At 40.7% G+C, this 24,069-nt stretch overlaps 1 protein-coding gene across 4 annotated transcripts in view; it reads left to right on the plus strand.

Moving 5' to 3' along the window:
* KLF3 (KLF transcription factor 3) overlaps positions 1–23,134 on the plus strand; it is a 29,378-nt gene extending 6,244 nt beyond the window's left edge. For 3 of the 4 annotated variants that reach the window (XM_059470072.1, XM_059470069.1, XM_059470071.1), the window contains 5 exons: positions 6,863–6,959; positions 11,958–12,453; positions 13,278–13,428; positions 17,799–17,959; positions 19,131–23,134. In XM_059470072.1, coding sequence (XP_059326055.1) covers positions 6,903–6,959; positions 11,958–12,453; positions 13,278–13,428; positions 17,799–17,959; positions 19,131–19,312 — 1,047 coding nt within the window. In that variant the 5' untranslated portion in view covers positions 6,863–6,902 and the 3' untranslated portion in view covers positions 19,313–23,134. Of the gene's footprint in view, positions 1–6,859; positions 6,960–11,957; positions 12,454–13,277; positions 13,429–17,798; positions 17,960–19,130 lie in introns of all 4 variants that reach the window. The other variant, XM_059470070.1, reaches the window with a different exon arrangement.
* The last annotated feature ends 935 nt before the right edge of the window (positions 23,135–24,069 follow it).

Consider the following 24,069-nt stretch of genomic DNA (forward strand, 5'->3'; position numbering starts at 1 on the left):
TTCAGCCTGCTTGCAGTCCTGAAAGGAGGAAGATGAAAGATTTTCAAGTCTTTGCTAAGAAACAAATGGAGTTTGAAATACTCAATACCAGAATTCTGTAGAAATGCTCTTTTTCTTAATGCCTATCAATAAAACTTAAAGGAGAAAATTTTTGCCTAGGTACCATTTTCTTTTACAAAATATTCTAACTTTTTCAACAATTATTATTGTTACCCAGTGGAAATCCAGCAAATAAACACAGAAAGCTGTTAATCAGTAGAACATTTTCTTGGCATGCTGGTTCTTCCTGATTCTCCTTCTGCTCTGTTCCTCATGGTCTGGCTGCTCTGGTCTCTTCCCACAGCACCACATCTGGACCTTTGGTGCTTTGGCTGAGTCTGACTGCTGGGCTGAGCTGGAGAGCTTCTTTGTCTGCTGCTATTTTGGGGTCAAGTGCAGTTAAGCACTTGCTTACTTCCCATTAAAGTTAATGGAACATTAGAAACACTTTTGCTGACTGAGGTCTTGATGAGCAACTGGTACAGTAAAGTGCAAATACCTTATGAGCTCTGGAAATCAGCTTTTTTACCTTCTCCGGGGAATGTTTGTCTCAGAAACTGGTTCCTCTCTGTCAAACTCTTTGGAGGTTCCACTGAAGACAGCTTTTCACCTGGGTTGAGAAAACCTCCCTTCCCTTTTGGATTTCATCAGTGGAGAATCCTCTGATACTGTTGTTTCTCCCTTGTATCAGAGGAAGTTTGACTTGAGGTTCTCAGAAATCATAGGTTCAGAGCAACAGGTCTGAGTCCCAGAGTGCTTGGACTGAAGAGCTTTTGCAATGTGATAATGTTTGCTGCTGGATTCAAGCAGTGCTGCAGGAGCTGCAGTTCCTTGCAGAGGGCACTCATGCAGTGCTAATTTAGCAGATACCATTACATTTTTCTGTAATTATACTGACAATAACAATCATACCTTGAAGCTTCTAGACAAAAACTTGCTGTACATGGGGCAGCATTTCTTTGTTCCCTCTGGGCACAAAGATTGAGGAAATAACCTGGTATATGTTCTCAGGCAGAGTGAAAAGGGTCAGAGTATATGGTCTGCACCCCTGTCTGCAGCAAAAGTCAGTCATGGGCTGCTCTTCCAGGTATTTCATGAGAGCACAGGCTTTATATTAGAACAAACCTTTGTTGTTGGACGTGCACAGTCAAAACTGGTCCTCCACCCCACCCTTTCCTTTCATAACAGGTCTGCAGAGTTGGTGGACCTTGAAGGTAGATGTGCAGGGTTGCTGGGAGTAGCTGCACTGGCAGTTGCCCTTTTGCAGCTGTTCTGCAGTGCAGATGTGAAGTATGAGTGCATTCTTTAACCACTTTGCACATTTCATCCAGGGTAAATAATCCATATTGTCAGAATACACGTTTAAGTACCTTTCAGCTTTCATTTAATCTTAATTATGTCTCTGAACCAATAAACCGTACACCTGTCAGGAAGTTAATATTGACAAGTGTTCAATCCTGACAAGGTGATGAGCTCTAATGATAATTAACTTCCCTCCTGGAATGGATGCCTTGCTGTATACTGGATCTTAAGGACAGAATTTGTGTGGTTTCTGGCTTGCTGTCCTCACTGGACTTCAGATAGGGGAATACTGAGGGACTTTGCCTGGACTTTACCTTGCACCTGCCCCTATTTGCATACAAAACCCAGTTGCTTCATTTGTCTTTCTGAAGTACAGGGTGTGAGCAAAATCTTATCAAAAGCCAGGTCCTGTTTGGACAAGTTGGACTGACTTGGCAGATATCCACTGGGTGGAGTGAATGGGAGGAGGCAAGAAAGTAAAACTGGGTGGCTTGTTAGCAGAAAAAAAGAGGGAGAGCAAAAAAAAAAGAGGGTGGAATGTTTGCTTACCAGATTGCAGTTAATTATTTAGTTTCAGATTACATTCATATTAAATTCTTTTACCTCGCATGAGAAAACCCTTTAATGCAAAATAGTTTACCTAATAAAGTCAAAGACAGAAGTTCTTATTTTTAATACATTTAACATGAATATGTTGTTGTCACCTCACCAGTTTTTCCTGAGCACTCAGGAATGAGGGATGGTATTTTTATTTTCCAGAAATTATTTGTATATACTAAACAGTTTGCAGGCCTTCATACAAGTAGATTCTGAAATCACTCTGTAAAGTAGAACCCAACTGTTTTTTCATTCCTCTGTAATAGAAACAGATAAGACTATTGACCTTCCCTATTGCCCCCTTCTCAAATGTTTAGGAGAGAAAGACTGAGAAGTTTTGAGTTAATAGGCATGATTTTACAAATATACTGGGGAAAACTACCTGCTTCTTAGTAGTACCATTCTTTATTTGTGTGTGAGTGTACATGCACATATTTGCTCACGAGTGTGGTCCAAGCTATCAATTTGAGCATTATTTTTAAATACAAAGAGGAGTCTTTAGTGAGTTTATTTATAGCCTTAGAAATACATCATTTTGAGGTAAATTTTAAATGTCAGATCCAAAGCTGACTTGTATTGACACTGTAGCAATCCTACAGGACCAAGTGTTGCATCTTAATTAATTTTCTGTTCTTGAAAATTGTGACTATAAAATGGGAAAAAGAAACCTGCTTAAGAGTAACATGATGAAGTGCTTGATTCCTGTACTCTGGTGCAGCATAGTAAATTTACATAAAAGTAAAGTTTTCCTCTGCTGTTCTTAGATGACTGCACTTGGGAAAGATTGAGAGTTACTTTTCACTTTTGTTCAGGGTAGTACACTTCCTGTTGTCTATGTCAGTTTAATTCCTGCACAGTGATTTAGAGCTATCACAGGAAACACTGAAATCTGTAGCATGACACGTGAAATGTGTATCAAGTGTCTTTTCACACACTTTCTTGGAGCAAAAGGTTAGAATGAGTAATTCTTGAACTGAAGAAAATACAGTTTTAGAGTTACAAAAATTACACAAAGGATGAGCATCATTGCATTCACTTAGAACAACCAACCTTCCTTCCTTCCTTCCTTCCTTCCTTCCTTCCTTCCTTCCTTCCTTCCTTCCTTCCTTCCTTCCTTCCTTCCTTCCTTCCTTCCTTCCTTCACTTCCGACACTTCCTTCCGACACTTCCTTCCTTCCGACACTTCCTTCCGACACTTCCTTCCGACACTTCCTTCCTTCCTTCCGACACTTCCTTCCGACACTTCCTTCCTTCCGACACTTCCTTCCTTCCTTCCGACACTTCCTTCCGACACTTCCTTCCGACACTTCCTTCCTTCCTTCCGACACTTCCTTCCGACACTTCCTTCCGACACTTCCTTCCGACACTTCCTTCCTTCCGACACTTCCTTCCTTCCTTCCTTCCTTCCTTCCTTCCTTCCTTCCTTCCTTCCTTCCTTCCTTCCTTCCTTCCTTCCTTCCTTCCTTCCGACACTTCCTTCCTTCCTTCCTTCCGACACTTCCTTCCGACACTTCCTTCCGACACTTCCTTCCGACACTTCCTTCCTTCCGACACTTCCTTCCGACACTTCCTTCCGACACTTCCGACACTTCCTTCCTTCCTTCCTTCCTTCCTTCCTTCCTTCCTTCCTTCCTTCCTTCCTTCCTTCCGACACTTCCTTCCGACACTTCCTTCCGACACTTCCTTCCTTCCTTCCGACACTTCCTTCCGACACTTCCTTCCTTCCTTCCGACACTTCCTTCCTTCCGACACTTCCGACCCTTCCTTCCTTCCTTCCTTCCTTCCTTCCTTCCTTCCTTCCTTCCTTCCTTCCTTCCTTCCGACACTTCCTTCCGACACTTCCTTCCGACACTTCCTTCCAACACTTCCTTCCTTCCTTCTGACACTTCCTTCCGACACTTCCTTCCGACACTTCCTTCCTTCCTTCCGACACTTCCTTCCGACACTTCCTTCCTTCCGACACTTCCTTCCTTCCGACACTTCCGACACTTCCTTCCTTCCTTCCTTCCTTCCTTCCTTCCTTCCTTCCTTCCTTCCTTCCTTCCTTCCTTCCTTCCTTCCTTCCGACACTTCCTTCCGACACTTCCTTCCGACACTTCCTTCCTTCCTTCCTTCCTTCCTTCCTTCCTTCCTTCCTTCCTTCCTTCCTTCCGACACTTCCTTCCGACACTTCCTTCCGACACTTCCTTCCTTCCGACACTTCCTTCCGACACTTCCTTCCTTCCTTCCGACACTTCCTTCCGACACTTCCTTCCTTCCTTCCGACACTTCCTTCCTTCCGACACTTCCGACACTTCCTTCCTTCCTTCCTTCCTTCCTTCCTTCCTTCCTTCCTTCCTTCCTTCCTTCCTTCCTTCCGACACTTCCTTCCGACACTTCCTTCCAACACTTCCTTCCTTCCTTCTGACACTTCCTTCCGACACTTCCTTCCGACACTTCCTTCCTTCCTTCCTTCCGACACTTCCTTCCGACACTTCCTTCCTTCCGACACTTCCTTCCTTCCGACACTTCCGACACTTCCTTCCTTCCTTCCTTCCTTCCTTCCTTCCTTCCTTCCTTCCTTCCTTCCTTCCTTCCTTCCTTCCTTCCTTCCTTCCGACACTTCCTTCCGACACTTCCTTCCGACACTTCCTTCCGACACTTCCTTCCGACACTTCCTTCCTTCCTTCCTTCCTTCCTTCCTTCCTTCCTTCCTTCCTTCCTTCCTTCCTTCCTTCCTTCCTTCCTTCCTTCCTTCCTTCCTTCCTTCCTTCCGACACTTCCTTCCGACACTTCCTTCCTTCCTTCCTTCCTTCCTTCCTTCCTTCCTTCCTTCCTTCCTTCCTTCCTTCCTTCCTTCCTTCCTTCCTTCCTTCCTTCCTTCCTTCCTTCCTTCCTTCCTTCCTTCCTTCCTTCCTTCCTTCCTTCCTTCCTTCCTTCCTTCCCTCCTTCCCTCCTTCCCTCCCTCCCTCCCTCTATTTCTCTTCTTTCTTTCCTTTCTTCCTTCACTAAAGTACAAACTGGTGTGTTACTTTATCTATGCACATAGAAGCTAAAAATCAAAAGTTTCTGGAAACCTGAAAGGAATTAGTTCCAAATTCCTATATAGGAGCTCTGAGTGACTCCATTTTACTGTAAACTTTTTTCATGTCTAAAAGCACTTCTCTGTTTTCACAGTGCAGATGAATGTGTGAGAATATGGGTGATGCAGAGATATGTGGATATATTTCTGGGAAGTCAGTATTCTGAAACATTAGTTCTAGCTATGTGACTTGTTGAAACCTGAGAAAGATAACTAGGTAACAGTTATCTAAATGATAACCATTCAAAGAAAATAGTAAAATTAAGAACCTTCTCACGAACATGCTTAAGGTATTTACGGAATTACCACAACTTTCAGCACATAGTGCTATCTTACACCACTGCTCCCAAACTAAAACTACATACTGAACTGGAAATTTCATTTAGCTGCATCATTTGTTTCACTTTAGTTTTGCAATTCGTTTTTGTCAGGCCTTCATCTTTTATAAGGTGAATTATGAAGATACTATAATTTACTCTGAGACTTGTTTGTTTCCATTATTCAAAGCGCACACTCTTGTAATGTATTTCCAAAAGTCTTTAAACTTTATGTACCTGAATAACTAATGGTAGACTTGTAACAACTCATGCTGTCTCTCTTAACAAATTTTGATCTATAAACACATGCTAACTGCACAATTGTTCATTAGCATAGGCCTGTTAGAATTGTTTTAATTTGAGCAGGTACATCTTTAAATGTTCATTTACATTTCTGGGAGAATTTCCCAGCCACAGGTACGAATGTGTTGGTGAGCCTTCAGCCTGTCCTGCTGAAGGGGGTGAATTGCCGGCGCTGGAGTATGGCTGTATTCGCTCCTTTCCAGTGCCATCTACCGGCCACATTGAATTTGTGTCATTTGCTTCTGTCCTCGCTCTTGAACCAGGTCGTGCCGCCCAGGCAGGGCACCAGTCATATAATGTATAACTCAAGTGATTTATAAACAGCCTGGCAACATCTCAATGTCATTGTGAGCAAATTCCCTTTGCTCCCCCTTAGTTTCATTGTGTACCCTTATGGCTTTACCCAGAATGGGTATCTCCTTTCCCTCCCAGTATCTTTCCAAGATGACCATGGCAAATGTGTAGTATGAGAGCTATGACATGCTTTATGCTAAATACTTTTATTTCAGGCATTTAGGGATTGGCCAAGTAAGGTTGAACACTGTAGGAAAAAAACCCTGAAATTTCACAGAATGCAAGCAGTGCTTGCATAAAAGCACTTTAAAGTGCTTTTATTTTGCACTGTTAGCACAGAGTTGTTGAATTGTCACTAAATCTATTATCTTAATAAAAACTAATATCTAATAACTGATTTATTATCTTGATAATAACTAATATCTAGTAACTGGTGCATTTTCTCTGTTAAGTCATTGTAGCATGTTGAATGTAGTCCAAGTTAGTCTTGAATTTTAATCCTTTTTTTTGGCATTGTTATCAGTGTCACTGTATGTGATCTATTGAGTGTTTCTGTTAGGACTCTTAGGAAAGAGAGATCCTTTCCAGAATCAGTTCACTTGTATAAACAAGATTATTCTGAGGTTGTAATGCTGATGAGAAATGTGTGGTCTAAACTCTGATGTGTTAAAACACTTGACAGCTAATGAAAGTGAAAATTCTGTGGTCTTGGTGTGCTGACATGCACAACAAAATTCAATTTGCCTTTCATTTAAAGTGAACAGATGTCCCTTTGTTTCAATAGTAATTTGGAAAGAAAAATCTTGCAATAAATTCAAAGATTTAAAAATCTCTGTTAGAGATGGATAAATATTCACATTAATCTGACAAACTAGTAAATTCTCTACAATTCAGAAAGTTGATTTGGGTATTTCCCATGGCTTTCTAATACCTTGTCTTTCCCCAGCAGGACAGAACCTCAGAGGCATCAGAACAGGTGAATAAAAAAGATGCTAATGTTTGACCCAGTCCCTATCAAGCAAGAAGCCATGGAGCCTGTTTCAGTGGTAAGACTTTTCAAATATATTAGCCCTAAAGATGACTCTCTAGTTTTTCCACCTTTAAATTCATAATGAGATGTAATTAAGATTTGGACTAGGTTAGGAAAGCATGTGAAGCTCTATTTTGCTCTTAGTGCAATCAGATTCACGTTCTAGGAGAACTTTCTGTAGTTTATTAATTTATTGCCTTAACCTGAGCAGTTGCCTATGAGAGGAGGGAGCGTCCCTGTGTTCCTGAGCCAGTGCTCTGTAAATATCATCTCTGTGGCTCATGCTGCTCATGGAGGTGGGCTCAAATTAATTTGCCACGCTTCATGGTGAAGTGGCAATGGCCTGTGGTTTCAGTGTTACACCCTTGAACTAAGTGAACAGCTTCTTGCTGTGCCTTTTTTTGTTTTTCTCTTGGTTGTGGTAACAGGTGCCTGTGGCTAGCTCTGCTCTAAACAGCAGGAAATCAATCCTACAAAAACCCAAACCAACCCAGCTTTTTGCTGGGTAAACTGGTTGCACTGCTTTACCAAGTGAACAAATGAGAACTAGGACGGGGGGAAAAAAGGGGAAGAGGAGACATTCCTCTTACTTACACTTTTTACTTCTTTAAAATGGGTTAATTTTCCATGAACTCAGAGAATAGGGTCGTCTCAGAGAAGAGTCTGATACACAACAGCAGTGGGACATGTAGGTGGGAGCAGTACAGTGAGAATTGTGATGATATAGGCTGAAAGGAAAGGCTTTGACCTTGCTCCGTCCTCACCAGCTTTGTGTCTCCTTTGCGTGACTGAAGAATTGTGTGGTCTTAGAATGATTTGGAACCTTTGGATCAGCTCACTGAATAGTCAGAATTGCTAACTGACCAAAAATACTCATTTTTTGGTCAGATCAGGAAGCTGATCTGACTCATTCTGTGCAGCTGCTCAATGTTAGAGCAAGGGGAGAGAGGAGCATGAGAGAACCTCCCCTCTCAGCTTTTAGCCTGCAATAACAGATTAAGTGTAACATGAAGCCACACTCCTAGAAAGGCCAATCCATTAAAAGGGTGAAGTCAGTGTACATAACTCAGAGTGCATTAAACTTGTGCTCTGAATGGCATCTTTCAGTGAAAATATTGTTTCCTGTTTTATTTAAAATAAAGAGTAATTTTCATAAATTTAAATGCATCTCTAAGCAGTCTGATTCCTTCAGGGCTATTAACAGCACTTCTGGGAGTTAAGTTTATATGCATTTTAAAATTACAGTTTGACTTTTGTGGGCTGTATTTGCTGAAGAGTAATGATAGAAAAATAACTGTCACTGAAAGTACGACAAATTCCAACATTTGGGTCAAGAAAGAATTTTAGTATTGGCCAGCCTGTCACTTTAATTACAGTTACAGTGTAACTGTATTAAGATTAGTGGTGATTATCTGCTATAATCTAAGATTATTAATGGTGTCTGTTGAAATCAGAAAAGAGGCCAGTTTTACAGGAGTGTCATTGCTGTCTTTTGGGTCACCTTTTGTGCACATCTGCCTTCATCTCCCAAAGAAGGTTCTGCAATGGTTTGGGGCTCTGCACAAGACACACAAGTGCCCCAAACAGTTGTGTGCTTCTGCCAGATGGGCAAGGTCAGTCCCTCAAAAAGCTCACCAGCAGACGAGCGAGCAATCTTTCCCAGACCAGCAGCTGAAGGAAAAACTGCTGTGGGAAAAACAACGGAGTGTTTCTGAGCCAAGTGCATTTTGAGGCTGGAGTTCCAGATATTGGTTATTCTGTACCATATCCTTCTCCCAGTGATGTGGTGCTTTCCATAGCATGTGGCATTGGACCTTTGGAGTCTTCTCATAAGTCAGTGTAATCACTCTGACCAGCTGTCAAAGACTACTCAGAGTATTTTACCACATCTGTACGTTTTTCTTTTTGCCATTGCACGAGGGGAAAAAAAGCAGAAAAGAAAAAGCAGAAAGTCCAGAGGAAAGTATGGTTTCTGAGTGAAGTTTCCCTCACTGGACACTACTTTGTTTTCCCTCAGGCTGAGGACCATGTGTGTTTCAGCTTCTGTACACACAGAGGCTGCTTAGCCCAAAACCCTTGAGCTCCCCAGCCCTTCTTGGTCTTGTGGCTTCCTTGGAGCCCTGGTGCCACAACAGAAACTGCTCTGGAGACACCTCTAAAGGGAGGTATTGTGATATGGAGAGAAAATGAGAAAGTGAGTTAGTTTTCCTGAACACCTTTTGAGGAGGTGGAATGAGAGAGAAATTGTGAGTGTGATGTTGAGAGGCGCTGAGCAGAACAGACTGGGCAAACATAACTAGGAAATCTGCAATCAGGATTATTTGTGTTGCATCTTTCATTCTGATAGAATCATTAGAGGCCAAATTAAATTAAGCCTCTTGGGAATATCTCACTCTTCTCTCTGAATGTAGGTGTACTCTTTACACTGTAGGTGTGAAGTCTTTGTGTCTCTAAAACATCACAGTAGTTGGAGGGGTAGGAGGAAATTAGTAATGGTTTTGACACCACTGTATTTCAGGGTGTGTGGCTGAAAGGATTAACTATATTCTCAGGTGACTGAAGCTTGCACCCACACTATTTCATCACTCTACCAACAGTTCATGCCATTTTTTGAAATGAATTATTGAACATATATTATGATATAATGAGCTACTGACGAAGTCATCCAAGTCCTACCTACAGGACTACTTATTTGCTGTTAGGACTTTTTAAAGGACTTTTTAAACATTTGGACCAGTTACCATTTGGTGAAACAAGTTCCTTTTTTGTTTGAATTGGAATAAACAGTTTTTCTCCAGTCTCCAGCAGCATTTCTACCCTTTTGCAGGCTGTGCACCAGAATCAATCACAATCGTCATCACTCCCTCATCGAAGAATACAGAAGCTCTGTGAGCATCCAGACAGTTATTCCTTGAATTCCCACCAGGTGTTTTCAGGATAAGGATACACCTAGGGATGCTTGTTCTTTAATAGACTCATTGGCCAAAAGCATTCCTGGGGATTTACATTTGACAAGCTTTTTCCTTTTTAGCATTCTTGCAATGGAAGAGAAGTTCATAGGCAGTGACATTGTGATCATCCCTGACAAACCTGCAGCACTGTAAATGCACTGATGCTTAGTGGTGGAATCGTAACAGTTCATTAAAGCTGGGTGAACTCTCTACTGTAAACCAATAACAGGAGTTTTAACAGAAGTATTTAATGTTCTTTACCTGTTAAATTTTTTTGGGTATGCCCATAATTTGATCCGATTTAATAGATACCAAATGCTGTTAAATATTAAATTATATCAATATATAGTGGTCTCCATCACTTAGATGATAATTTCATAGCTTGGCTCAGCAGTTCTGGCAAGTCTACAGACAGTACTTCTTGCAATAATGGCATTTAATAAAATTCTGATGAACCAATTACCATCAAAGATGAATGCTTCTATAGATGGAATTTGTAAGAATAGTCATAAAGAGAATATATGACTTGCAGAGATTTTAATGTAATATTTACTGTCGAAGATTAATCATCATTTTGTGTGCTGCTTTATTTGAATGTTTTATGGACTGAGGGACTCAGCTTTGTTGTTCTATCACAGTGCTACAAATGCAGGAGGAAAATTTAATATTTTTTAAACTCAGTGTTTCAAACAGTAACTGAAAAGAAGAAAATTATATTTGTGTCATTTTGCAAAAATACCTCCCATTACCATTGACATTTAAAATGAACCAAGTGTTTCCTCGTAGGGAAGGCAGAGGTAGGAAACCAGGAAGATGTATTGACAGAAGTGTTCACCCCAGGAAGAAAAATAATTGAAATGTTATTGAAATAATTTTATAAAAATACAATGGTTTTATGCTTCTCATGTTTCACTTTATACCATTTTGAACATTTATAATCCCACTCATCAAAATACTTTTGGTGCCAAGGAAGTAATTAGTTTTTTATTATTAGTTTACTTACCTAAAATCCAAAGATAGCATTTTATTTCAAAAAATTGACAACACAACTAAAAAATTATGTGCATTGCATTTTCTGTGTCTCACTTTTGTGTTAGAGCATCACATCAGTTTCCATTGTGAGTTAGCTGTTAGTAAACAACATCAGTTTTTAACAGTTTTTTAAATACAGTATTGGTCTGGATATTTGTTTAATAATACTGCGCTCTGCTTTAATGCTAATACTTCTTGGTTCACAAAAATCACTAGATATGTGTGTTTTATCATACATGTGTACATACATACATATCTATATATAAATATATAAATTATTACTAAATTGTGGAGATCGTCACATAGTCAAGATTCTCTTTGGAGTTTATATTGTAATGGGAACTGCTAGCTGCTAACAGGAATATTCTTCCAGCACACCAAATGTTTATCCTTTGTACTCATTTTCCAAAATTACACTGGCTTGTTAACTGCTTTATATCTCAAAAAATCATTTAGAAAGGTTTAGATTTTACCTTTTGCACTGTTGAGTTACTCATCCATGACTTATATAGTTCAGCTGAGTATTTTGTATTGATTGTAGGGTTCAAATTCATAATTTCCTTCTTTAGTGGTGATTGTTTTTCAATTACTTTAGCAGTTGATTGGGACCCATTACTTGCAATTCTAAGCCCAGCTGAGCTCTCCTGTTTCTAGAATTGATGATCCTTAGCACACAGTTACATGCTTGGCACAGCAGATTATCTCCCAGGTCAGTTAAGAAATGTGCAGGCGTGAATATATGACAGGCAATTTTAAAGGGAGAAAAGTGGTTGAATAAGCCTTGAAGATTTGTTTTCATAATCTGTCTTACTTGCTTCTGAAACAGTTAGTGAATCAGAACTGAACTTCCTGTGAGGGGAATCTGAGGCTTTATTTAATTCCATTTTATTTAGAAACTACATCAAAGTGCTTTCTTGAAACTTTTTCATTTTGCCTCTTTTATTGGCTGCCTTTCTTTTTCAGCAGTAGCTGCTTCTATGTGTTGATTTATTATTTGATTTTCTGTATTTCTTTTCCACTCCTTCTGACAGTCATACCCATCCAATTACATGGACCAAATGAAGCCAAACAAATACGGCGTCATTTATTCTACACCAAGTATGTTGCACAATAAATTCTACTCCAGCCCTGAAGGACTATCAAATGGGATCCAGATGGAGCCAGTAGACCTTACGGTAAATAAACGGAGCTCACCGCCTTCAACTGGAAGTTCTCCCTCCCCACTAAAATTTCAGACTGTGCACAGGAGAAGTTCACCTGGATTGACTCTGTCCTCCCCCAGCTCACCTCTCAGTAAATTCACACCGTCACCCCCAGGAGTGCAGCCTCTTTCCATGCCAATAACAATCCCTCCTGTAATGGCCGCTGCTCTCTCACGCCATGGACTCAGGAGCCCTGGGATACTTCCGGTTATTCAGCCTGTTGTGGTCCAGCCAGTTCCTTTCATGTATGCTCCCCATCTCCAGCAGCCCATCATGGTGTCCACAGTTCTCCCAGATGATATGGAAACTCCAAGTAGCATGCAAGGTTGGTGTTGTCAGAATTGCTTTTTATGCTGCCTCATCTCCACAAAATAAGACAAATATCCAAGCACTTGGTTTCTGTGGGTTGTTGATATTTTAGGAAGTGGAAAGTAATTTCTGTTCTTCCAGAATAAACAGGCATAGAATTTGTTGTGTAAATATTTTACCAGACTTACCAAGGTTATAGGATCACAGAATCAATTAGGTTGAACAGACCTCTGAGATCATAGAGTCCAAGCTGTGACCCAACACCACCTTTCCAACCAGACCAGGGCACTAAGTGCCACAGCCAGTCTTTCCTTAAGAACCTCCAGGGACAGTGACTGCACTACCTCCCTGGGCTTCCCATTCCAATGTTTAATCACCCTTTCTGGGAAGAAATTCTTCCTCATGTCCAAACTAAACCTCCGCTGGTGCACCTTGAAGCCATTTCCTCTTGTCCTTTCAGGCAGTTGCAGAGAGTGATGAGGTCTCCTCTGAGCTTATTTTCTCCAGGATAAACAATCCCAGCTCCCTCAGCTGCTCCTCACAGGCCTTGTTCTCCAGACCCTTCACCAGCTCCATTACTCTTGTTTGTATCTACATAAACTATTGATCTACTGAGATTTGGACTGATAATAACATCAGACTGATGAAAATTAATAGAAATGTTTTGAGTCATAGTTATCAGGAGATAACTAAAACTGAAAGATTTTGCATTTAATTGTCACAGTAAATGTAGAACTGATGGATTTGTTTTAACTATAGGTTTTTTTGTATATTATTTATTTCCATAACTCTTCATAATTTTTATGTGTTGCCTTCCCTCTCCTCCCTTCTGCCATACAGTGCCTGTCATTGAGTCTTACGAGAAGCCCACACTGAAGAAAACAATCAAAGTAGAGCCAGGAAGTGAACCATCAAAGACTGACTTCTATCCTGAACAAATGTCACCTCCAATGATGACCTCATTGTCTCCTCAGCAAGTAATGTTGCAAGAGTAAGTAGCTAACAGTGGTCCCAAGATCAGCAGAGCAATGGAAAGCAGCTCACTACAGCAGTTAGCAGTTCTGAGGAGTGGGAAAGATTGTTGCTGTGCTTTAGAATGTGTAATAAAACACACATTCATCCCTCCCACCACTGCCACTGTGAAACGTGATTTCAACTTTCTTTTCCCCCTTCTCCAGCAGTACAGGAGTTGATACATATTTATACCTTGCAATAGATATGCAAGGTATAAGATATATATATATATATTTCTATCATGCATTTCTAAAGTGATGACAGGTTACAATTCCACAATTTACTGAAAGTAGGACTCCCAATAAGCCAGTGATAACCTACTTATGTAAAACCAGCAGCAAAATTGAAAGAAGCTTAAAAGACAGTTCATACTGGTATCTCTATTCATGTTACTTGAAATACCTTTCTTTAAAATGAGTGTTGTGACTTTTTCTTCTTGGAGGACTTCTTTGTCTTTTCAAAAATTTTGCCTGCTTGGTGGGAAGAACCTCTTCAGCCTTACAAGTCCTGTGCATATAAGTGAAATTGCATTTTTACCTGAGGCCTTTGTTTTGTGGGTGATTTTTTGGCACCTCAAGTACTGAAGTTACTGAAGGCACCTTCAGTACTGAAGTTTCTGAAGCTTTCTTCCCTCATAGCCACTTTTTCCATCCCAGTATTAACTCATTGTGCTGGCATAGCTGTTACTGGGGCCCCTGCATGAACTGGGTCACAGATCTAATGGGTTTTAAAACAGTGCTGTTTGCAGAAGAAAGGACAAGGACCAGAAGAATAAATTAGGTCTGGGGCATAAACCTTTTAATTGAAAACATTGAAAAATTCTCAGTTCTCCTCTCATGAGGAGCCATGGGCACCCTTCCATTTCCTGTTTTTCTGGGGAAAATCCTGTCAGCTTACTAAAACCATGGAATGACCTAGAGCCAGGCTCATCCTTCAGCAGGCAGTGCCCTGGGTAGGCAGGCAGGCTGCCAGCGTGGCTCTGGCAGGAGCTGAAGGTGGGAGCTGAGCAGGGCTCACAGCACAGAACCTCGCACTCCATTTCTGCATTTCCCTCTTGCTCACTGTCATCCTTGAGGTGGTTGTGTTTGACCTCACCTCATAGAGTAAGGGAAAGAGGGCTTCAAGTCACATACCCAGTGTGAGTTGGTTCAGAGAGAGAAAGAAAAGCATGGGATGGATGGGTGGTCTCGTGTATTTCCTCCAGAACGCTGCCTCGTCCTCCTGCAGAGGGCCCTGGGGTTCAAAAGCACACCACAGCACCAGGGCTGGCTGCATTCCACAGCAGCCTTCTTGTGGGCACCCCTCCTTGTCTTCAAACAGTCTGGATGCACCTCCTGGACTGCAGGCTCTTGGCAATTGGCTGCCAGCAAGCTGTTATAAATGATATGCTGTTTCTTTTAAATCACCTTATACATGTTTATTACATAAAATAGTAAACATGCATGTTTACTAGTTAGTAACTTACCTTCCATAATGGACACACAAGGGAGTCAGGTCCTTATGTAGCTGGAACTAAATGCTGCTAGGTCAGGACTATCAAATGGTTCAGTTTATTTTTTGTCTTTGTTAAGTCTCTTTAACAAGAGCAAACCAGTAAGTGCTGTTCCTGGCTGGTACCACACCCTTCCTCCAGGGCTGAGACTTCTGCAGGCTTGTCACCTGCATTAGTGATTTGCATTATTTATTTCCCAATGGGTGTAGTTTCCCCAGCAAACCCATCCACTGAGCAAAGAATACAAAATTTGGTATCATATGTAGATAGCTTGTTACAGAAAACATTTGTATGTCCATGTTTCCTAAGCATCAGCTCTGCTTGCCCATGTAGAGTGTGATGTTCATTCTGTCCTTGCATTGTAACAGCTTAAATTGTATTGTAGCTGTCCTGTGGAACTCTAGTTCTTGCTCCTGGAGCCAGCCCTTTCAAGTTCACATTCTGCTGTGTCCAAAACAAATTTATAAACTGCCTTTATCATTAAAAAAATTACATAGACAACTCACACAAGTTACAAGATGAGATACTTAAACCTTTATTTTTAAAGAATGTTTTTGTCTCACAGCTTTATGAGCTATAGTTAGGCATTGAATTTTTTATCACTATTCTTTGGTTCCAGTTGCCCAGAGTGTACTGTTCAGACACCTAAGTTACATTAAATGGGCATAGAAAACCTTTAGTCTCACTGAAGTGACTTATTTAAGACTTTTTAAGTGACTTATTTTGGTTTAGTGTTAGCTTTTGGCAGTATATCTATCTATATCTGGATATCTATATCTGTCTGTCTATCTATAAAAATAATGTTGGTGACATTTCTGGGGGGATGGTGGGACTTTCTAGTATGTCTGATTGTCGATGTAACTGTAGTTATTTCTGAAATCAAATTTGAGGTAATAGTATAAGGAGCCTCATAAACATATTGTCATGCAAGTTTCAAAGTCTAACTCACGCTGTCAACATAGTGTGGTCTGTGGTAAAGAAGAAAAAGCTGTTGAAGTTTTAACATAATTTTTAGAAGGTACTCTTACCTATTGAATAGTGCCAAATGGTACATACATGAACTTACATCTAGTTGTGGAAGAGGGAACGAAGGAATTAGGGCTGTGCTTTTATTATTGGCACTTACTTCATATTTACCTCTGACACCACCCTGACCATTTTTTAAAACTGCCACACCCTATATGATTATTGATAACATTCTGTTGTCTTGCCAGCCTCCTCTCCCATAAGGGGAAAAGGAGACATTCTCAGTGCTTTTTCCAGACACTTGCAGATTGAAAACCTAAATCACAAATGGTGTATGGCCAATATCCTTTTTCTCCCTTTTCCCAGATGTTACCATGTCCAGGACTAGCCTCCACACATAATAATTTAGACCAAGTCTGTTTGCTGTCCTAAGCCTGAGCTTCTCCAAAAAGACTGGTATGCAACTGCATTGAAACTGAGCATTGCTTTGGAGAGCTGTTTCTTTGGAAGCTAGAAGCCTGCCTTCTTATTTAAGAGTGTGTGTGTCTCTGGCTAACATCACCATCTGGGGTTTCCTGCCATTATAATATTTTTAGCTAGACTTAATGTGTACTTGAAGAGTACATCACCCAACAGTCACAGAACCACCCAAGAAAGATAATTTGGTTCCCAGTTTCCAGCTCCTAGCTCTTAAGAAAAGAATCAGTAACAGAATTCAAGTTTTCACACATCGGTTATCTGCATCCTGCTGCTGTGGGGTCATAGAAAAATCTTTTCTTCTTAAGCCACGCACAGGATTCTCTGTCTTCAGCACATGCCCTTTATTTTGCTGAGGGAAGTAGGAATTCAGTGTTTCTGAAAATTAGACCCTCAAGGAACTTAGAGTAAGTAACCAATAGAACCCAGTATTACAAAACATGAGTTGATTGGTAAAAACATGTGAAATACATTAACTTAGAAAAGACAGGAGTTTCTAGAAGGTTCCTTTCTGTTGCATGGGGGAGCTGGCTTTGCAACAAGGAATGCTAATATCTGCACATTATAATCTACACGTACTTTTTTGACAAAATGAGTTTTTTAAGATTGATGTGGAAGAAAGAATCTAGGTTGTCCTCAGTTCTACAGTAGGGGTGTCATTCAACAGTCAAAGACTACTTTTAAGAAGCCTGTATGTTTTCGCACACGTGAACATTTATGGGTTTGTTTACAGCAGAAGTCCACATTTAGTTCATATATGTCTTACCTGCACTGTACCTGTGGGCTTCTAAAGTGAAAAATTATGTTTAAGAAGGTGGAGGGACAACTTCAGACATCCTGTGGGTGTGCCACACGGGCTAAGCTCTACTTTTAGGAATTGACGTCAGTGGTACAGGGAGGCCGCACCCTGCTGCCAGCACCAAACAGGAAATTCTTAATTACATTCTAAAGGAGTGGCTGGAACAATAAAGATTGAGTTCTGCTTTGAAACCCTAAAGATACAATTTCTTTAATAATATGGAATAGCTGTTTCCAATTACAATCAAATTAGTTGTATTTGAAGGGGAAAAAGTAGTGAACAAATGCAAGAAAAGTTCACTCAGGGTTAAGAAATTGGGTTTGACTGAAAAACACAAAGTTGAATGGGGTTTTTCCTCTGAAAGTTTTAAAAACGAGCTAGGAAGTAGTAAAAATGGCTACATCATGCCACAAAGTGAGTAAACATTTAAAAATATTACTGCTAAAATACACAAAATTTGCTAAACCCTATTGAATTTTTCGACATGCATGTAATGTTGTTCTTTCTGCCAAGAGACAGAGTGGTAGTGAATAAAAGGCTCTGTTATGAATCATATTAGCTGAGGTTTGCTGTGCTAAATGTTTTTGATTTTAACATTAATTTAACTTTGCAGGAATCACCCTTCAGTTATAGTTCAGCCAGGAAAGAGACCTTTACCTGTGGAATCCCCAGACACACAACGAAAACGCAGAATACATCGATGTGATTATGAAGGCTGCAACAAGGTCTACACTAAAAGCTCCCACCTGAAAGCTCACCGAAGAACCCATACAGGTCAGAGCATAGCTGTGCTTCTCTTTCATCAAGTCTGTGGTAAAATAGTAGGCTGAGCTTTTTACTTCTGCTAATGGCCAGGTGACCTCAGGTGTAAATAACAAAATGACAGAAGGTAGATCTGGCATTGTTGTGAAAATAATTATAGGCTGAGAAAAAGACAGAGGATGTAGTAGGAAAAACCTACAACAAGAGACTGTAAGCCAGAACAGGTTCAGAGTGCATGCTGATGTGTGTTACATTCACTGGCTCTTCACTCATTTTGTGTCCAGTTGCTTGCAGTTTACTCAATCTGCACACCCTGCAAACACCAAATCAGTTCAAATTGCTCTGGCTCACCTATGACATCACTGTTAAATTTGACTGTAATTTCTATGGGAGTAGCCTGTTTGCAGAAGTTTGGACAGTGTGCCAAATGCAAACACATCTGCTCTGTGGAGATGCTAACCACTGGTGCAGTGATGCTTTTTATCTGAATGAGTATTCAGTAAACATATCCCCATCTTTGCTCTCCACAGAAATGTTCATCTTTGCATGCTGAATGACTATATATACATCCAAGGTTTTTACAAGGGTACCTCTTTTAGGAAAAATGGAGCCCAGTTCATCTCTGTTGTGCATCAAGCCAGCCATTTACCTGTTGAGCAATACAGAGGTGTTAAAGGAGGAGGATGACATTAGTAATGATAGAGAAAGAGTTTAAGTTGAGGTACTTGCAACCATGATGCCAGTCATTTACACTGCAGTAAATTTTAGAAATCACAAGATTTCTGCCTGTTGTGCTTTATGGTAGCACAGTCCTTTCCCCCAGCAAGCTAGAAAATGAGATCTTGATTTTGAAAATATTTGAAGAAATGCTTAAACCTTCATCCTTCTGGGTGTCATAATATAAAACAAGTGCTAATATGGCAGAGAGAGGAATAGAGAGACAACAAAAAAATAAGTTGTGGCAGGTAGCAATTTTTGGTCAGTTAACTTTGACTACACGGTTTCTAGCACAGAGTACTCTTCAGCTTTGAGCTGTTTGGAGGCTTTTTGAGTAAGCATTGAAGTACTTACTGAAATTTGGCAAGGCAGTAGAATGAATCTATCAGATTTATGTGTGAACTTAATGTGATCAGAACCGATGTGTTCACATCTTAAATCCTCACTTCTGTGTTTCCTTTTCCAGGAGAAAAACCGTACAAATGCACTTGGGAGGGGTGCACGTGGAAGTTTGCTCGTTCTGATGAACTGACGCGGCATTTCCGCAAGCACACGGGAATCAAACCCTTCCAGTGTCCAGACTGTGACCGCAGCTTTTCTCGCTCGGACCATCTCGCTCTTCACAGGAAACGCCACATGCTAGTCTGAATGTCTTCTCTCCCTGACTCCTGCCACACTTTTTTGTTTTTTACACATCCATTTTAATTTGGATTCAGCTGGTCTGGATCTCTGAGTTTATACCATTAAAAGCTTACGTATGGTCAGTAACAGATGTTATCTAACCCTTCTATGTCCTTGCCACGGGTCAGACCTAAAGAATGTGAACACTTCTTTTTTTTCTTCTGGGGATGCTAAGCAAACCCTTTCTGCATTCAGTATGTTTATTGTATTTCATTTGTGAATAAGGGAATTTTTAAACTAACAGCTTTTGTTGGTTTCTTCATATAATCAACCCAGCATATACTGATAAAATAGTAAATGTTATTGAATATCCGAAATGCTAGTCCTTGCCAGAGACTATTATTTATGTGCCCCGTAAGGGATACGCTCTCATTTTATGCTCAACAATGCAATGAATGGACTTTACCAGCTGTGTTGATTTCTGCAGTGTGGTTCATACAACAGTTTTAGGAAGACACCTGATTTAGAAATCCCCTCTGCCCAAACAGTGAGTAATACTGAGGAAATAAATCTAAACAGTGTAATTGCTTTACAGAAGGATTGAGTCATAGTATCATTTACCCCAGTCAAGAAGAAAAATGGGCAGGAATTGGTCCGTACACAATACTGTGCATCTAAACCAATGCCATCTGTCATCTGTATAATAGTGTAGTATATATCCTTGTTTTTCTTGCATAAGGCCCCAGTGGATTTGTTAAAGGAAGACTTTGTGTGACTCTGTATGTCTGGTTTCTGTGCAAGTGTATGGATGGAACAGCTTGAAGCTGAGTCAGGGGTTTACCATCAGGAAATTCTTCACCCAGAGGGTGGTTGGGCACTGAACAGGCTTCCCAGGGAAGTGGTCACAGCACCAAGTCTGTCTGAGTTAAGCATCTGGACAATGCTCTCAGGCACATGGTGTAACTTTTGGGGTGTCCTCTGCAGGGCCGGGAGTTGGACTTGATGATCCTGATGAGTCCCTTCCAACTCAGCATATTCTATGATTCTGTGAGTCTGTGGTACTCGCCTGTGATTTGGCATTAAATGACATTCATGGACACCTACTGCACCTCATTTCAGGGATATAGATTATCCCCCTGCAATCATGCCCCTGCATTTCTTCTAAATAATTTTTTTGTCCTTGCTGTACTTCAGAAAATAGCAATCATTAAGGCAAAAATGCTCTGAACTGTACTGTGTGAGTACCACTGTAATACACTACAGTATTTAAAATTATTGATCCACAATATTTTTATGAGAAGATGGCATCAGATATGAAGTACTTCTGATGATAAATTGAGTCATGTATCTGTTTTGGATAAAAGCACATACCAAATCATCCAGTTCTGGTTTGTGACTCTGGTAGTCTCTCCATGGAAGGTACAACAGCTTCCCTATGGATGTGTCTATTGCATTAAAACCATGCCCATTAGCAAACAGAACTACATAGCTAAAAGAAACTGAATTCAAGCAACCTGCAGTTGCCCCTAGAAATGTTCCTGTCTTGGATCCTCTGAAAGGAAGGTTTCTGGCTGGCAGACTGTGGCACTGCAAGGAAACAGGATGTATTTCTCTACACACACGCACAAGCACATTCCCCTTCCTTGCCTTATGTAAGGTAACCACCATTCCCTGTACGTTAAACATACTGAAGTCAGCTTTTCCTTTCTTTTGGAAAAACCCAGTGAACAATGGAGGTGTGGGGGGAGGAAGAGTTCGGTAGAACCCTGCAGGAGACACGTGGAGTGTCCATCTGCAGGTGGGAAGTTTGAGCTTGTGGAGCAGGTGGGCTGTGCTTCTATAAGCAATGGAGCCCAATGCCAAACAGTCTTGGAGATGCAAGAGTGTGAGTGCAAGGAGCCTTTATTTGGTGATAGGACTTCACCAGCTGTTCTGCTGACATCCACATGCCTGTGGAATTAGAGAAGGAGAGGTTTGTACTTCCCGTAGAAAAATGCTCTGACAGCAATTGCTCTGTTCCAGCTCCACACATCCTCACCACCTCGGCAGGGCTGCATCTCGTGTCCTACAGCTCTCCCTCATCTGCTCACGTGTGGCGCTGAAACACCCGGCACATGAATTGGCCTTTTTTCTTTCTTGGTAGGGCAGATTGTTAGTGACATTGAGAAACTTGTGGGAAAGAGACTGATATTAATGAGCAACTGTTCCAGAATGTGGACTTCCTACTTTTCATTTTTTTGGTAGCAGAATTTGCTCTTGGTTTTATTGGCAATTTTGTGACTCCAGGCCCGTCACTGGCTGGGAGGTTGTGTGGAGGGAGCCCTGTGGCATCAGTCACAAGTCTACAGACATTGAGTACCCTGGGATGAAAACAATTCTCTGTTCTGTTGATGAGGGGCAAAACAGATACTAGAAAATAAGCACCTTAATGGCAACTGGTCCCATTTCTACCTTAAAAATGCAAATTTATAAAATTCAGGATGTTTAAGGAATATTTCTTTCTAATGCTCTGTTTCTCTTTTGAGGTTTACATAAAATGTTTTCATTAGTATGTTTTTAAATATTTTTTAAATCAGTACCTTGAAAGCAGAACTTTTTTGTTACTAAGAGTTACTTCAGATGATTTAGTCTGGGTTATTTGCCGTGTTAATTCATTAGCTTATGTACCTTTTTCCTGAAAGTATTTCTACACTAATGATGGGGTCTAATATAGTGGAGATTGAGCAGAACTTTCAAATTTCATCCATGTGTCTTGTGAATTAGGACAACTGAAATTTCAAGATTAAATATAAGTATTTGAGATTATTACATGATAATGCTTTCCTTATAGGATTTTTCGGTTGTGTCTGTGGTGTCTTTGTGGGATGTCTAAAAGGTCACAAACAAATACACTTCTAGCTGAATGTGAATTCACATCTTAACCAGCTCATTGTGTAATTTTAGCAAACTTTGATTTGAAGGATACCTTGCAACTTTGAAATGTACTCAATTAAACACTTTGCAAAACCAGTCATTCCATCTATGCCCTAAAGAAAAGCCAGTTTAGACAAAATCCTAATCCTGGAGAATGAGTATATTTAAACCCCCCCCCCCACTTTCTCTGTAACAGTATTGCACCGTGCAGTGTGTAACAGGTAATACTGTTTCACTAAAATGTGTCTGTTTAAGCTATTTGATTATAATAAATTACTAGTTTGTAGTACAATTGCAAGAAACTAAGCAGGTATGAATGTGTGGGGTTTATTTAAATGTACACATGGCATTCTGCAGTGATACTTCTAATGCCACATCTTGTTCAAATATGTTGTCTCTGCCAATGTTAGCAACATGATGAATACAAATCCTTCCAAAAAATTTACAAAGCATTTTACATCTCTTAAGAGGGCTAGACCATTTTTCATTATATTTTACAGATATTAGCACTTAATGTACTTTAGAGGGTCAAAATAATCTTTTTGCTTAGCATCTCTCACCTGCAAATAGAGCAAGGACTTTTATTTACTTTGATACTTCTATAAACTATGCAGAATTTTTAAAATAAAATGTAATATATTTTATAAGCTAATAAGACAAAATGGCTAATTAAAGGTTTCTAGCGTGCATTACTATAACTTGCAAATATGGAGACATTTTGGTAATCTTTTCTTACTAAAGATGTGAATGTTTAATGTACTTTCACTGTTTCTACTTTGGTAGTCCAATGGGAAGTCAGTAATGACATTTTGTCATGTCAAACTGTGAACATAAAAAATTTGTACTGTACAGTCCTCATACTATATTTAGTATATTTAGTATATTTAGTGCACAGTGCATATGTACTATACTTGTTAATAAAACACTCAGAATGTTGTTTGTGGTCATGTTGTCACATGCTGAATGACAAAGAGCAGTGATGCTGTGCTGGGGTCAGAGGCAACCTGGGGGGGACCCCAGTGGCTCTGGGTGGTTGGGTGGCCCTTCTGCCACCTCCCCTGTGTGCCTGCCCCACACAGGGCCCAGGGCACAGTACAAGGAACTTGTGCTGGAGGAGCTGTGTCCTGCAGCACACTCAGTGGCAAGCTCATAAAAGTGTTTTACTCACCTCTAATTAGGTCATTCTAATTAGGGCATTCTAATTAGCCCATAGGCAGGTGTGGAGCACCAAACACGTGAGTTTGCCTTTTTTAATCACTCACAGGATGACTGACTGGGCCTGCTCCCCACAGCCTCTCCCAGAGCAGGGTGCCAGAGGCTGCTGACACATCACCACGAGTCCTGCACACCTCCAGACACACCTGCAGGCTGTGCTGAGATAACAGTGACAGAACACTTCCCGTTTCTGCTGGAGTATTTGCATCAGGATGTTGGTCTCTCTCTGCCTGGGATCCTGCAGATCAGCCTGGTGAGCACCTGTGCCAAGCCATGGTGATGTACAGAAGGGAAAGCAGGTACAGCAGAAATGAGGCACAAAAATAAAAGCCTGCAAACAGCAATCAGAAAATGAGTAAATTACTTGCTTGTATTTCTTGGCCTCCTGCACATTGCAAAGCCAGACACAGCTCATTATTGTGGTGTTGATTTCTAGGATTCAGGCAGAGGGACCAATGGCAGGGACAGTCACGGCCACTGACCAGCGTGGCAGCTGCCACGGGCAGAGCTCGTCCTGATCTGCCCTCCCGAGCTGGAAGGGGCTACTCCAGCTGCTGGCTGATGAGATTCATCTCTGTTTTCCAGTGAGTCAAAAAGCATTGCATACGTTCTAGACTGATCACTTTCAGGAAGCAGTGATAATTTCATCGGCCACT

Source organism: Ammospiza nelsoni, chromosome 4, assembly GCF_027579445.1.
Source record: "Ammospiza nelsoni isolate bAmmNel1 chromosome 4, bAmmNel1.pri, whole genome shotgun sequence".
In the NCBI taxonomy this organism is placed as follows: Eukaryota; Metazoa; Chordata; class Aves; order Passeriformes; family Passerellidae; genus Ammospiza; species Ammospiza nelsoni.